Source organism: Vigna unguiculata, chromosome 10 (assembly GCF_037176805.1).
Source record: "Vigna unguiculata cultivar grain cowpea cultivar isolate G323 ecotype 2 chromosome 10, ASM3717680v1, whole genome shotgun sequence".
In the NCBI taxonomy this organism is placed as follows: Eukaryota; Viridiplantae; Streptophyta; class Magnoliopsida; order Fabales; family Fabaceae; genus Vigna; species Vigna unguiculata.
The window spans coordinates 12,535,118-12,551,942 of record NC_140801.1 but is presented as its reverse complement, the minus strand read 5'-3'; the positions used below and the strand labels follow the sequence as shown (position 1 = coordinate 12,551,942).

Below are 16,825 nucleotides of genomic sequence, written 5' to 3'. Positions count from 1 at the left end.
CCATATTTAATCTTAATAGTAAATAACAAAAAACTTCACTAATCAGCAGTAATTAGTGTTTACACTGCTATTAGTGGTGCTCTAATATTTTTCCTTTGCAAACAGAAAACAATTATCCTGCATCAGTTGGTTAAAATTTGATACTAACTATAACAATAGCCACCGTTTAAGACAAAATGGCAGTGATATCAATGGATGAAATATTGGAACTGAGGCTTCAACTCCACCAAATTTGAAACAAAAAGTTATGTCATGTTCATAATAAATTAAAAGAGAATTGAAATGAAACTGCAAGAAATCCTACAGAATATATGGAAAGTGCTAAAAGTTACTAGTGTATATGAATAACATATCCTCACTTATTATCAAAAATAAAAAGAAAAATTCCCCCCAGAAAAAATGCTTTACCACATCCCTTCAGTTCGAAGAATGAAAAGAGAAAGCTTTATTTCTACAATTTCCACTGCATTTGCTGTAGTGACAAGCCCTCTTAGAAAATTGTCAAGGTAACTCGGTTCAAGATGACTCTAAACTTTTGACGAAATTTTTAGTCTGTATCATAGAAAAAGATATATGTGAGCAGAAGTATACACAAATTCAGCAGTTGGAATTTAGAAGATAAACTGAATCTTGGGAGAGTGCATGTAAGAACAAGCTCAACTCAGTTACTTTTACTTTGACAAACTTCCATAGAAAAACTTCAAGAAAGATAAGAAAAATGAGTTATACCTGTTCTAAGGTTAGAAACATGATCACATTCCAAGATCCTAGTCGTCCAAAATTTGGAAGGAACCCTTTATAAAAGGCCATTGGTCCCTGGAAAAAAAAAACATCAAATTGCACAGATATATCAGTTTTTATGAAGGATACACATGTACAATACAACTCCTTGTTAAAAAAACACAGACATGTTACATTATAATGAAGCAAATCAACAAGGATTGAGAGCATATAAGCTAGGTAAGAAATGAGAATGTCTTAAAATATGTCAGATAAGTAGAAGTGACAAAGTAAACAGTGGAAAGCAACTTACATCATTCTTCAATGTTTTGATAAAACAATCAAGGGTGTTCTTGTAACTAGAATCTCCCATCATTCTGGACTTAACCTGCACAAACACCAGAATAGAATGAAGAGAGGACAAGAAATTAAAGCAAACAATAAGCATACACATGAAGGAAGCTCACTTGGTCACCTCACAACCAAATTGAAGAAAAAGAAAATTATACACATCCACCCCCAATGGATCTTAAATTGATCAGCTCTCAATATATTCCAAATAAGCTTTAAAAGTTTACTACTTCTACCATATTCTAATCATCCAGGGATTCATGGTTCATCATGGTGGAACATGGAATATCAAGTGCAAAATTCATATAAAATTGAAACAAGTATTAACCACAGCGTATACAATGTGGATGCAATGACAAATAAAAAACCGAATCAATCACAGATATTCATTGGTAGATTCTAAAACATTACCACATCTACTGGGGAGCCAATACAGACGGCAAAAAACCCTGCCCCAAGACCAGCAAGGAGATGAGTTACAACATTGTCAGTGAATCCTGGAATTTTCAAAATAGTCTGCATAAAAGAAAATACATAGTTATTTCCAAAACTAAAAGAAGGAAAAAAATTTGCTCCATAGTGCTAGTCTCAAGTCACATAGAATTTACCTGTTTCACTTGATCATAGCTGGCTAATTCAGCAGCATTGATGATACCATTTCTTGCTATATTGGGGCCAAGACCAGTCCAAAGAGCCCCCACTCCTTCCTGTGTGTTATATTGATTTAGATCATAAATAATAACAAAGAATAATGAACCAAATACATTTTTTTTCTTTAATTACTTATATTGGGAAGCACAGACCTGTCTCACAATTGTTGAATAAGCATTTAAAGATCCAGAGTAGCGCCTGGGAACACCAGGAGCTAGTTTTCCTTCTGCTTGAAGTCTGACTTTCACAAGATCAGTTGGATTTGCCACTGCAATTGCCACGGCACCTGTTGCCAAGAAAATTTGCAGCAGTTCATAATTGGGTTATAATGATGAACACTTATAATTGGGTTATAGTGATGAGTATTTACATAGGAAATAGCACAATTTCATGCTAAAAAAGTAAATCAAATATAAAATAGCACTTGTACAAATTATTCCCACAATTTGCAGCATTGAGCTTTACCAGTTGTGAATCCAGCAAGAATTTTCTTTGACAATGGAACATCTCCAACATGATCCTTCCCCACATACAAAGACTTAACCTGTAAACAACCCATGTATTTACAACATATAATAACACAAGAAAGCATAGATATAAACTAAAACAAGCAAACAAATTTCAGCATGAGATTCAAAACTCACAGGCTCATATAACCCAATTCTCAAACCTCCGTACACACATTGACGATGCAACCCTGGCACAATTCCCTTCCAGAGTGCTGAAAGACCTTCTTCCCTTGCAATGGTACCAACTGTTCCCAGCATACCCTTATATTTAGGTACGGATATTACATCACCAGCTGCTGCTTGTTTCTGAAGCTGAAGCCTAACTTTGGCAGTGTCCAACGGAATAGTACACACCTATTTCAATATCCAGAGTTTATTGACAAATCTAAGCAAATATCTGCAATTAATTGAGTACTTTGCAAAGCAGTAAGGGAAGAGCAAATGAACAGAATGAAAAAAACACACTAAAAAATGAGTCACGAGTATATACAACAAAGCCAAATCAATCTCTACTGATCGCAACTCATGACCACAATCAACATATGTCAAGAAGACTATTGTGTGAACTTTAACTAATGCAAAAATAAAAAAATAAAAAAAAAAAAAGATTTTTCACACATGAGATCATTCAGAAAATTATTCAATTTTAAAACTATGTAATTCCTTTGAAATGCCAAAAGTTCTTACACTTAACAGCTAGATCTGAATTTGGTATTTCGATGCCACAATTGGAATGAGGGAACAAAAACAAGTTCTTTCTTTAGGAGTTTAAAAATGAATTGGAAAAGAAACAATTCAAAAAGTGGAATACTGAAATGGAGCAAACTCAAGGGTAATGGAACACCATTCCATTATTAGTCCTGGTAACCATGAGAAAAAATATTACTCCTTCCTTTTCTGCCCATTCCAACTTGTTCCATTAGATTACATTAATAACAAAACATCAAAAGTTTATCACTGTTTCCGATTCAAACAAACATTTTGTTAGACATACAAGCCATCAAGGAGGGAACAGCTGTCATTCATGTTGATCATTGAAAAACAAACAGCTTGGGAGGCATGCATTTCATCATTTCACTGTCAAAATCTACCAGCATCACCATTGACTAACAATACAAGCTTAATCCTTTTAGATAAAAAATTTCAAAAACATGATCCCATCAAATTCACATTTAACAAAAAACCAATTTCAGAAAATCACTATTATCTGAGAAGTAGTCGTCAAACCATCAATTGGACATGCAACTATTACTTGTACACAGAAATTGAAAACTGGACTCCAAGTTCACAAAAACATTTACTTTTTATAAATTAGATACTTCCTTGGTTAATAAATATTGAAAATATCCAATAAAGATACTTTAGACAATTGATGTATCCATGCATGATAGTGTATCACCAACAATGGTTTGTTACACAACAAAAGAGAAAAAAAAAACTCAATAATAAGAAATCCACCAGAGTTAGGATGCAAATCAGATCCATTGCTACTACTACTCCTTGCCATTAACATAAAGGTCGCACCTTTCATTAAATCATAATAAAAGAACGAATCCCCAGAAACAAAAAATGAAAAAACGGAAAACCCAGATAGAGTGTTGTTTATGACCTCAGCAAAACATGCAGAGAAAGCACTGCTGGCAAAGATTTTGCCGAAGGAGAGGTCGGATTTGGACTTAGAATCTGCTACCATGATGTTGTGTTATTCTTAGGAAAGGAACCAAGGGTTGCGTATGCAAATTTGAGACCTTCCCTTTGATCCCTTTTGAAAAGAAAGAGATCAAGCTTGGTTCCTCCGAATGGAAAAATGTTCTCAAAATTCTGTGTGTGATTTCTAAGTGAGAGAATGCAATGCATGTCGTCTCTTTCTCTCTTCTTTAATGCCTGCGATTTGCGTCCCCAATGACTGTGGGCTGAGTCAGAACAGGGAGTGGTCGAATTTTGATAAGAATGGGGTATTGGTTTTGGGTTTAATTGTGTTGATTAAAGTTTTAAGTAAAATTAAAATGTATATTTAGGTTTAACGAGGTTCCCCTTAATTTAAATACAAGTTTACAATAAAAAAATTTTAAAAATGCAAATTAGTTTAGACATATTCTAATTTTAGTTTATAGAAAATAAAAATAATTTTTGTTCTGTAAATGAATTAACTTGTTGAAATAAGTATTTGCTCATTAATGTAAATGTAAACTACTTCTTTTATTTTTATTTATAACACATTTTTCAACAAATTACCTCTTTCCTTTATAATTCTTTTCAAATAATTTTTAAGATGTAGAATATTAATTATTTTCTTAAAATATTTTTAATATCATAAAGTATTATTAATTTTTTAATGATATCAGTTATATATATATATATATATATATATATATATATATATATATATATATATATATATATATATATATATTTATTTATTTATTTATTTGTGTGCATACCCGTACATCATTATTCATGTTGAAAACATATATATTTTATTTTATATAACGTGCTTAAAAAAATTATATGCACCAAACATGTCTATCATCACTCATGAATAAGTAATGTATTTCATAAAATATTTCTAAATATCAAGATACATGTACACAAAATTTGATGGTTTTACATATAAAAAATATAATAAATTTAAAAAAATTATTTATATATATATATATATATATATATATATATATATATGAGGATCTTATTCTTCATTTTCAACAAAAATCCAACACTATGAGAGAGTTTTTATCTCAATTCTAGTGTCAAATATATTCTTTATTTGGTAGTAAAGTGATTAAGGAGTACAAAATTGTTCTACATCCTTTATTCAAAGTGAAAGTGATATATTATTTCTAGAAGACAAGAGTAGAGTATTTGTCATCACTAATAAATCTTAATATTAGTATATTTTCATAAAATATATTTAAAATATTAAAATAGATATATAATAAATTTTATGGTGTTATACATATAAAATATATTAAAATAAAAAATATTTTTTATTATTTGTATATGTGAAAAAAAATGGGAATCTTATCCATCATTCTCAACCAAGCTTAAAGACTGTGGAGAATTTTCATCCTTAGTCACAATGTCAGATATGTTCTTTATTATTTGATAGTTTTGTTGGTGATTAAGGAGTGCAGAATCTCAGTGTCAGATACATTCTATATTTGACAATATTGTTGGTGAACAAGGAGTGCAGAGTTCAATGTGAGATACATTAATTCTTTATTTGATAGTATTGTTGGTGATTAAGGAGTATATCCTTTAATCATTTGTAAATTGAAGGTGGTATATTAATTCACATTAGAAGAGAATATCAGTGTACTTTATCATCACTAATGAATCTTAAAATTAGTGTATTTTAATGAAATATTTTTGAAATATCAAAATAGATGTATACAAGATTTAATGGTGTTAAATATATAAAATATATTAAAATTCAAAAGATTTTTTTATGTTAACTGTGGTAAAAAATATGGAGATCTTGTTCCTCCTTCCCAACAAAGCTCCAATCCTATGGGAGAGTTCTCCTCCTCAATCTTAGCTTTCATCCTCAATCTCAATGTTAGATACATTCTTTACTTATCTTGGTGATTAAGGGGTGTAGAATCTCAGTGTGAAATTCATTTTTTATTTGACAGTATTGTTATTGATTAAGGAGTACAAAATTGTTGTACTCCTTTACTCATATGTAGAGTAAATGTGGTATTGTATCTTTACACGATAATAAGATTATTTTATCATCACTAATGAATCTCAATAGTAATGTATTTTCATGAAATATTTTTGAAATTTTAAATAAATGTAAAAAAATTTGATGGTGTTATATATATATATATATATATATATATGTATGTATATGTATATGTATATGTATATATATAAAAAATATATTAAAATTAAAAATAATTAGTTTTATTTGTATATGTGAAAAAAAATATATGGGAATCTTATCCATCCCATATTCTCAACAAAGCTTCAACACTATGGGAGAATTTTCATCATTTGTCTTGGTGTCAGATACATTCATTCTTATTTGGCAGTATTATTGGTGATTAAGGGGGACATAATCTCAGTGTCAGATACATTCTTTATTTGACAGTATTGTTGGTGATTAAGGAGTACAAAGTCTTAGTGTGAGATACATTAATTATTTATTTGACAGAATGGTTGGTGATTAAGGAGTACATTGTCCTTCTCTATCCTTTAATCATCTTTAATATTTTGTAAATTGAAGGTGGGGGTATATTAATAGTAGTGTATTTTATCATCACTAATGAATAGTAATGTATTTTATCATCACTAATGAATCTTAATAGTAGTGTATTTTCATAAAATACTTTTGAAATATCAAAATAGGTGTATACAAAATTTGATAATGTTACATATATAGAATATATTAAAATTAAAAATTTTATTTATATATGTGGAAAAAAAATATGGAGATCTTGTTCCTCCTTCTCAACAAAGCTCCAATCCTAGGGGAGAGTTCTCCTCCTCAATCTTAGCTTTCATCCTCAATCTCAATGTTAGATACATTCTTTACTTATCTTGGTGATTAAGGTGTGTAGAATCTCAGTGTGAAATTCATTTTTTATTTTGTTATTGATTAAGGAGTACAAAATTGTTGTACTCCTTTACTCATATGTAGAGTAAATGTGGTATTGTATCTTTACACGATAATAAGATTATTTTATCATCACTAATGAATCTCAATAGTAATGTATTTTCATGAAATATTTTTGAAATTTTAAATAAATGTAAAAAAATTTGATGGTGTTATATATATATATATATATATATATATATATATGTATATGTATATATATAAAAAATATATTAAAATTAAAAATAATTATTTTTATTTGTATATGTGAAAAAAAATATATGGGAATCTTATCCATCCCATATTCTCAACAAAGCTTCAACACTATGGGAGAATTTTCATCATTTGTCTTGGTGTCAGATACATTCATTCTTATTTGGCAGTATTGTTGGTGATTAAGGGGGACAGAATCTCAGTGTCAGATACATTCTTTATTTGACAGTATTGTTGGTGATTAAGGAGTACAAAGTCTTAGTGTGTGATACATTAATTATTTATTTGACAGAATGGTTGGTGATTAAGGAGTACATTGTCCTTCTCTATCCTTTAATCATCTTTAATATTCTGTAAATTGAAGGTGGGAGTATATTAATAGTAGTGTATTTTATCATCACTAATGAATAGTAATGTATTTTATCATCACTAATGAATCTTAATAGTAGTGTATTTTCATAAAATACTTTTGAAATATCAAAATAGGCGTATACAAAATTTGATAATGTTACATATATAGAATATATTAAAATTAAAAAGTTCATTTATATATGTGGAAAAAAAATATGGAGATCTTGTTTCTTCTTCCCAACAAAGCTCCAATCCTATGGGAGAGTTCTCCTCCTCAATCTTAGCTTTCATCCTCAATCTCAATGTTAGATACATTCTTTACTTATCTTGGTGATTAAGGGGTGTAGAATCTCAGTGTGAAATTCATTTTTTATTTGGCAGTGTTTTTGTTGATTAAGGAATGCAAAATTGTTCTGTCTCCTTTACTCATCTGTAGAGTGAAGGTGGCACAATATTTCTACAAGAGAATAAGAGCATTTTATCATCGCTAATGAATCTTAATAGTAGTGTATTTTTATGAAATATTTTTGAAATACCAAAATAAATGTATAAAAAATTTGATGGTGTTATATATATAAAATATATTAAAATTAAAAGAATTTTCTTTTTTATTTGTATATGTGAAAAAAAAAATATGGGAATATTGTCCCTCATTCTCAACAAAGCTCCAACATTGTTGGAAAATTCCATCCTCAATCTTAGTGTTAGATATATTCTTTATTAATTGGTAGTATTGTTGGTGATTAATGAGTGCAGAATCATATGGGTCTTTATCCTTATATACTGCTCTACTTTCTCATTTCTAGCACAATGTGGGACTTAGACTCACACTTGGATGGGAGTCCCTTCAACCACACTGATACACCCCCTCCAGCGGAAACATTCCGAATCACGAGTACTCCTTTTCTACCATTTTTTGTACTTTCGTTCTTCTTAACTGGACACGCTTACTTGGAACCCTTGCCAGGAAGACTTTCGATACAAGGACCATACTGCACTCGTTTGAGCCGATTTTAACCATCGACTCTAATACCACACCACTGGGGGTTTCACTGGGGAGATGCAACACCAATGAGACCTGAGCTCAACCACATAAAGCATTGACACCACTTTCAACCCAAAACCTTAAGGCAATGAGTTTATGGGTTTTTATCCTTATATAATGCTCTACTCTCTCATTTCTAGCCAATGTGAGACTTAGACTCACACTTGGATTGCTAACAAAATCTCAATGTCAGATACATTTCTTATTTAACAGTATTGTCAATGATTAAGAAGTGCAAAATCTCTATGTCAGATACATTTTTTATTTGAGAGCATTGTTTTATTCATTGGTGAAGCAAATATGGTATAATATTTCTAGAATAGAAGAGAATATTTAAAAAATTAACAAAAAATTTAAAAAAAATTTAAAAAATTATAAAAAAACCAGAGAGTGACACGTGGCGTGCTGTTAACAACGTTAATTATTTTTTTTTGAAAAGGACCTGATTGAGGCACTTTTTCAAAAGTGGGAACACAATTGACACTTTTTTCCTACGGGTACCAAATTGACACACTCCTACCAAAGTGGGTACCATCCGAGTAATTAAATTAAACAAAGTTAAACTCCAAACTTAATTTCAACAATTAACAATTTTGTCATCATATATAAAGACATCAAGTGTATCATATTGTGCAAACTTAGTGAAGATTAAAAATCAAATAACTTGTCACACATAAGTTTAGAAACTAAATTTCAAGTTTAAAACAAAACCATAGTTTAATGTTTTGTATAGAATTTATAGTTAATTTAAAATATTTTTAGAAATATTTAATTAAAACGTTAATTTTAGTAAGAATATCACCATAAGATTTATAAAAATGTAGATTGAGTATCAATTTAAGGAGGGGCAATATTGTTTCATTTTTACAAAATTTGGGACTAAATTGAAACTAAAAACAAATATAGGGAGCAAATTGAATCATTTGGAGCAAATTGAATCATTTTGATACGTGACATAATTGTGAAGTGACACATGTAAAAGATTTTAAAAAAATTTTAAAAAAAAATAAAAATTGACATGTGGCGTTGACTTTTAACACTGTATAATCAAACTAACGGTAATAACTAAATTGAATCATTTTAAAAAAATGAAAATCAAATTGAGAAAAAAAAACTTGAAGACCAATGATATTACTTGACAAAGAAAAAAAAAGTAATTTAACCTTAAATTATTTTCCAAAGAATCAAATTGCAATGAGACAATGAATACTAGACACACCTTAATGTGACATGTGTCACTTATGTTGTCAGCTAACATGATCTTTTCTACCTAACATTCTATAAGAATTTAAATTGAATTTATGTATGAGAAAATTTCAAAATCAAAATAAGAATTCTGCAAAATCGCACGCTATCCCAAATTTTGACTAAATAAAAGATTGTATTTAGACCATGATAATCAATATATAATTAAGCGACATATTGTAGATGTTTCACTTACTACGAATATAAATAAATTTTAGACGTAAAAATGGTATAACTAAAATCGTGCATTTGTATGCTTTCTTTTAAAAGTTATTAATATTATCATTTTGTTCTTACAAGATACTTTAATTAAAATAAAATTGTGTTTATAGTCTCGGTTAAGTTTCTACTTTTAAATTATGTGACCCTTTTAAGTATTTTCAAACATGTCTTTCAATTTAGGATTAAAAGGCAAAAAATGTTTGAAATTGTCTATTTTATTCCACAAATAGTGTTGGTGTTCTCATATAAACTTTGTTAAAGTGACATCACTGTGGTCAATTAAAGAATTTAGGTTAAAATATCTTTTTATACCAATTTTCGTCAAGTTTTTTTAAATAAGTTCTAATTTTGATTTTGTGTTCAAATAGGTCCCAATTTTCGTCAATTTGTTCAATTGAGTCTTTTTTTGCTAACACCATTTAAATCATTAACGGCCATAAACAGTGACTGCCACATGTCATTTCGTAGTATTTTTTAATTGTTTTTGAATTTTAATTTTAATTTTTAATTTTTTTTTAAATTTTTAAATTTTTTTTAAAATGTACACATGTCAACCCAATAGCGTGCCACGTATCACTTTGTGGTTTTTTTGAATTTTTTGATTTTTTTTTTGAATTTTTTTGAATTTTTTTAAAATGTCCACGTGTCAACTCAGTAATGTGTCACGTGTCAAAGTCAATGTTCTATATTCAATTTGGTCCTATGTTTGTTATTTTTGTTCAATTTAGTCTCAATTTTTGTTAACATTAACTAATTTGGTCTCCCTCCAAATTGAAACCAAATTTAATTTTTATATTAAAATTCACATTTTTTATTAAATATTTTTATATAATATATTACAATTCACATCATTATAACTTTAATATAAAAGTAAATTTGATCACATCTTCAATAGGGACCAAATTAGTTAATGTTAACAAAAATTGGGACTAAATTGAACAAAAATAACAAATATAAGGACCAAATTGAATATAGGACATTGACTTTGACACGTGGCACGCTATTAGGTTGACACGTGGACATTTGAAAAAATTCAAAAAAAAAAAAAAATTCAAAAAAAATTCAAAAAAACCACGAAGTGTCACGTGGCACACTACTGGGTTGACACTTGTACATTTAAAATTTTTTGAAAAAAACCTTAAAAAAAATTCAAAAAATAAAAAAATTCAAAAAAAAATAAAAGAATAAAAAAAATTCAAAAAAATCGACACGTGGCAGTCACTGTTCATGGTCATTAATGATTTAAACGGGTTTAGCAAAAAATGACCCAATTGAACAAAATTGACGAAAATTAGGACCTATTTGAACACAAAACCAAAATTAAGACTTATTTGAAAAAACTCGACGAAAATTAGGAGCAAAAAGTTATTTTAAACAAGAATTTAAGATGTTACGTATATTTTGAAGCTCAGTAAAACCATTATAATTTTATTCTTAAGATTTAAAAGTATTTACTATTTGAACATTCTAATACTTATTTAGAAGTACTAGATGATGTCTTAGTAAAAGGTTTTTATGATTATAAATATAGCTAAGTAATCAATTAAGTATATCATATATTATTATGAACAATTATAACCTATGTTTTGTTTAGCTATGTTGCTACCATGTATCAAAGTATTCTGTTTTACCGTCATCATACACCACACAACATATAATTTTCAATTTGAAATCAAAGCATATAAATTTGAAAACCTAAACTACTTTTCAAATGATACATATAGTTTCTTTTTAAAGATTCATATATTCAAGTTTAAATAATTAATTAAATCAAAATTTAACATATTTCTAATTTGATTTCTAAAGTGAGAAGGCAATTTACAATCTAAAGTTCATATTCAAAATTAGATAGACGAAGAAGAAATTTGTTTTTACTTAAATTAATTCGAGATAAATTAGTTTGATATTTATTCTGCCACTAAAGGGGGAAGTCCACTTGCAAGGACTCGACGCTCAAGTTAGTAAATAACATTTCATAAGTATGAGAGTAAAGAATGAGAATTAAGTTGGTGTACTCCTTATGTTATCATGTACTTGTAGGCTTTCACATGAGCCTATTAATATAACAAATAAGATATCGAGATATAACAACAAATTAATATATATAATAACTGAATTCAGTTTATAATATCTTAGATTTTATTTATATTATCATAAATATCATCCTTCCATGATTTTAGGCGTGTTAATATTTTAGAAAGATCTCACACTTGGAGCTCATGCTTATTGGGCCTGTAAATAATAATAAAAATAATAATGTAACTATAGGTCGGGTATGTACATAATCCCCCAAGCTCGAAAGTTAATAACTTTTGCAGGTGGACCAAGTTATTAAATGGATGAGTTCATAAGTTGTTCTTAGCCTTAGGTTGAGTTGTACTAGACGTTTTCTTTTGCATGAGGCACAAAACCAACTCAAACTTTTATTGATATTTTGTTGAGCTCTATTTTTTCTTATAATTTGGTTGACCATGTTCGACCATGGAATTCTCTCTCCTTATTAATGAGGGGTTTCAAGACTCATGATGGTTGCCTTGGCTTATACACGAGATGCCTTTTTACCTATTGTCAACAACACGTGGCAGCTTGTTATTAGAGGGTTTTAAATTTTGCAAAAGATTAAATGTTTGGGCTTCTCAATGTTCTACCACCAATCATTTTAGCTTCATCTACAAGTTTTCCTCATCTTTGCGAGGTATCTTCCTCATTTTCACGTTTTCCATTTATGCTCTATTTCTGTGCTCTTGCTTTTGTTCACCAATCCTCTACCTCAAGGTCTTGGGTTTTCATTCACTCACTGGGTATGTTCACCATTGTCATGTCTTCTTCATGTATTTCTAACTCTTTTAATGGGCAAAGACCTTTGATCGAACTAGAGGTTGTTTGCCATTGGAAATGATAACTCCTCTAGTAATATTGATTGTTCCTTCGGTCAATCCCCTCTCTCCCCCTTTCCTTCCTTTTCCAAGGGAAAGTGTAAGAAGGTGGGAATGTCATGTTCCTATGCCTCCAACTTTCTTTCTATCGAGTTTTATGGAAGACATTATGTCTGAATTTAATATTTGAGATGAAGAGTTTGTAAAACATATAAAAGGTTAAGCCTTGTTATCCTAGTGATAAGGTTTATATGAAGCCTTTGCCAGATTATGTCGACTTCACCTTCATATATGAATATATGTTTAAAGATTTAGGAATTACCTTCTTTTTGTCCACCTTCGAGTGTCCTATGTTGATCAAGATGTGAGTGGCACTAAGGTAGTTGAATCCAAACAACTAGGCCTTCTTAAGGCTTTTCAAATTTTGTGTGAACAACACAGTATGACACATACCTGTAATATTTTGATGCACTTTTATCAACTTAAGCATGGTTCGAAGGTCAGTTGGGTCTCCTTGAACGGTGTTCAATACAAGTCTTTTTTTTTCGTGTATTCTTAATCTTATAAGGGTTTTAAGACTCAAATTTTCATGCTTAGGTGCGCTGAGTCAGATAAGGAGAAACATATTTTATTCTATTTTTACCATTCATCGAGGTTTCCTCTTTACTAGCAAAAGGTCTAAAAATTTTACCTTTGTGTTTGAGCATCTTCTCTTAACTGAGGATAGGAGAAGTGTTGCTATTTTGGAGGGCCTTCCACGACCAATTAACAACAAATCACTCCTTAGCATTCTTTCTGGCGAGAACCCTTCTACCATGTTCTTAGGTAACTTTCATGTACCTTTACTTATTTTCAAGCTCCAACTACATTAACTTTCATTGTGTTTGCATGAGTTATGGGCAAGAAGTTCGACTTCCACGTAGCTTGCGCTCGGGTGGGGGCTCTCCTGGAAATAATGTGGATGGCAGCCCATCAAAGAAGAGAAAAAAAAAGCGGAAGCTTCATTCGTGCAAGTCGGCTCGTGGCCAGAGGCCACCTTAGCCGAGTTTCATTTTGAGGGTATTCCTACCAAGGTTGCCCTTAACTAGAAGGTGTTTCTATTCCTCAAGTTTAGGTTACCACTAGGTAGGTTAAGCCTCAACTAGTTGTTATTCCTCTCTCAATTATTTTTACTACATCTGTTCCGACCTCTGTCATGCTGACTTCCTCAATTGTTCCTCTACGACATCCATCACAACCTATTTCGATTGAGGCGATCTCTTTCCCGCTCCAGGCTCAATGACCCTAGGCTACCCCACTTGAGTATCATGTTGGTTTGATTTATCATGGAGCTCGAGAAGGGCCCTTGACCTGACTCAATCACATTTCCATATACACTCTTTATGGCATATCAACATGCAAGGTTGAGTCCCTACAAATAGTGGTTCTTGTTTCCTTGTACCTTATGATGCAAGCATGCTTAATGATGTTTGGGGATGTCAGGTTTGAGGAGTCTAACCATTATGCATCATTACCAAGAGACTATTGCTAAGCAAGATGCGAAGGTAGAGACCCTTCTGAAGGATCGCATCGAGCTGGCAGCCAAGTAACAAACTCTTTTATAAAGACTTGCTGACAATGACCTGATGATGAGTCATTATTTTCCCTTTTTGTATTGATTCCTTAAAGAAATGAAATGAGACCTTGAGGTTGGTTTTTTGAAATACATTTTCGCTTCAGTTTTCTTTTCATCCTCTTCAGCTCGTGCTTATTTGAATGAACACGAAATTCAGTGATGCTTAATCATGGTTTCATGTTTTTTGCACTTTTATCCCTTGTTCATGCTTAATGAGTTTGAGTTTTGCCATAGTTCCTTCATTTGTGTGTGAGAAGTGGAATGATGTGTGCTCAACTTAATAACATAATGAACTTGTGTTAATCTTCGCTTAGTTGATTAATTTCGGGTTTCATGAGAGTAAAATGGATAGAATAATTATGTTTGTAACCTGTGATTGGTGGATTTTCATTGGAATCAAGGAATTAATACATTTTCAAATATATTTTATTAAAATTTGCAATCACATTTACTTAATTCTGTGTTGGAATTTTGAATCTGCCAAACTAAACCCCCTTTGTGTTGTATATGGAAAGCTTTGATTGAAAATAATGGTCACTAAGAGACGACTTTGGGTTAACTCCTAAGTACTATATTTACATGTTTTATTTGGTCGGGTATGACCTCGGTCACCTAGCCATCACCTCCAAAGATTTAGAGACTACTCAACGCTAAGGCCAAAAAAATAATTTGAAGGATGAGCTTGGGATGGCCTCAAATGCTTTTAAGGTCGAGGATAAGCTTCGATCCTTGAAGCTACAAACTGTTGAGGATGATGTTATCAAGTTGAAAGTTGAGCTTCAAGGTGCTCGAGATGGGTAGGAAAAAGTTGAAGATGAAAAGGTGAGGGTTGAGGCTGAAGCTTTTGATTATGTTGGCTAGTCTTTAGAGACATATGTTGAAGGATTCAAGAATATTATGTTTCAGGCTTTATTTTTCTCTTCTAACTAAGATGGTTCCCAATTTGGCCTTGGCAAATATGTGAAGGATGGAGACCTAGTCGAGGACTAAATTTTCATCCCCATGTATTTTGTACTTGTTTCTTTAATGCTACAACATATTTGTGTGACTTTTATGTTTAAAATGATTTTTTTTCTTTAGTATATGAATTGTATGAATTTTACACTCAGTTTTACTGAGTAGTTGCATATTTGGACTCTAAACTTTGGAGTTATGAGTAGTCGTGCATTCAGACTTTGGGCTTAGATTTATCGAGTAGTCGCGTAATCGGACTATGGATCAGATGTACCGAGTAGTCTTGTGTTCATAAGCAATTCATAATAGAATAATTTTGACATAAACTGAAAAAATGTTATTAAGTGTATTGTGTCTCATCAAAACCCTTGCTCAACAAAACTTATGCTAGGAAAAATAAAGGTGAGGGAGAAAACGTACACTTTATTTGCTCTGAGATGCTACAAAATAATAAGAACTTAAAACTAAATGTTGAGGTATTTATGATGTCACGGGTCTCATCTCGTATCATATCCGGCTCGACTATGTGCTTCTTGGGGTATTTTTATTGCCACGAGCCCCAACCCGTACTGCTTGTATATTATTCGCCTTAGTTGCACTCTTGTTTCTTTGTTCTGAGTTCCAACGTTTAGGTGATTCGACCCTATCCTACATTGAAAAATCGAATAATATGAAGTTTGAGCTTATGGTTTGTGTTTGTCGATCATGCTTGAAGATTCTGTGTATATTTTGTAGGAGGAACGCTTTGCCGATGTGGATGAATTTTGTTGTTGGCATGGGCCATGAAAGTGGACTTTTGAGTTATGTACAACAACTGGGTCCAGGGACCTCGGCTGCTTTGCATTGAACTTGCAGTTTCTACTTTGAGGCATATCTTGCCTTCCTAAACTTGTAGAGGGAGTTGCAGATCCCCAATTTTTATGATGCTTTCTTGGACATTGATTGAATAAGGGGTTACTTTTAGGCATAAGGTGTAATAATCCTGAGCTTTTCTGGGTTTGCTCGTACACTCATGATGCTTTTGTTCTCTGCTAGGAATTTTATCACCATGTGAGGGGTAGACACGATGGCATCGAGTTTATTCAGTGTTTTTCATCTTTTAAAGGCGGTGTACGATGTGTCAGCATCTACCAGGACGTGTCACACTTCTCTCGCTTGGTAAGACTCTGGTGTACCAAAGGTGGGGAGAAGGTTCACATACCTTCGTGTTTGTACTCTCCCACCTACAAAACAAATTAATGGATCAACATAGGGTTGGATCTTGGAAGTTGGTACGTTGAACTTTTGAAATTTTTGTCAACATATGACATTCGTCAAGCTCCCCTGATCTATGAGTATTTGTGGACTCTTTAGTTTGCGAGCATGATCGTGACAACCATTGGGTCGTCTTGTTTGAGGTCGTGGATACTGAAGTCTTTGTTAGGAAGGTGATGGTAGACATGGTCCAAGGAGAGAACTAACTAACCGAGATTATAC

The 16,825-nt window shown here is 31.3% G+C and overlaps 1 protein-coding gene across 1 annotated transcript; it reads right to left on the bottom strand.

The window, feature by feature from the left end:
* Positions 1 to 196: 196 nt before the first annotated feature.
* Positions 197 to 4,145, bottom strand: PUMP1 (plant uncoupling mitochondrial protein 1). Its single transcript, XM_028050698.2, has 9 exons — positions 3,841 to 4,145; positions 2,367 to 2,585; positions 2,188 to 2,266; positions 1,875 to 2,008; positions 1,680 to 1,778; positions 1,483 to 1,587; positions 1,034 to 1,108; positions 730 to 816; positions 197 to 552 (listed from the first exon to the last, which is right to left on the bottom strand). Exons 1-9 carry the CDS (start codon positions 3,922 to 3,924, stop codon positions 517 to 519), a joined length of 918 nt encoding a protein of 305 aa, XP_027906499.1. The 5' UTR covers positions 3,925 to 4,145; the 3' UTR covers positions 197 to 516.
* Positions 4,146 to 16,825: the final 12,680 nt, after the last annotated feature.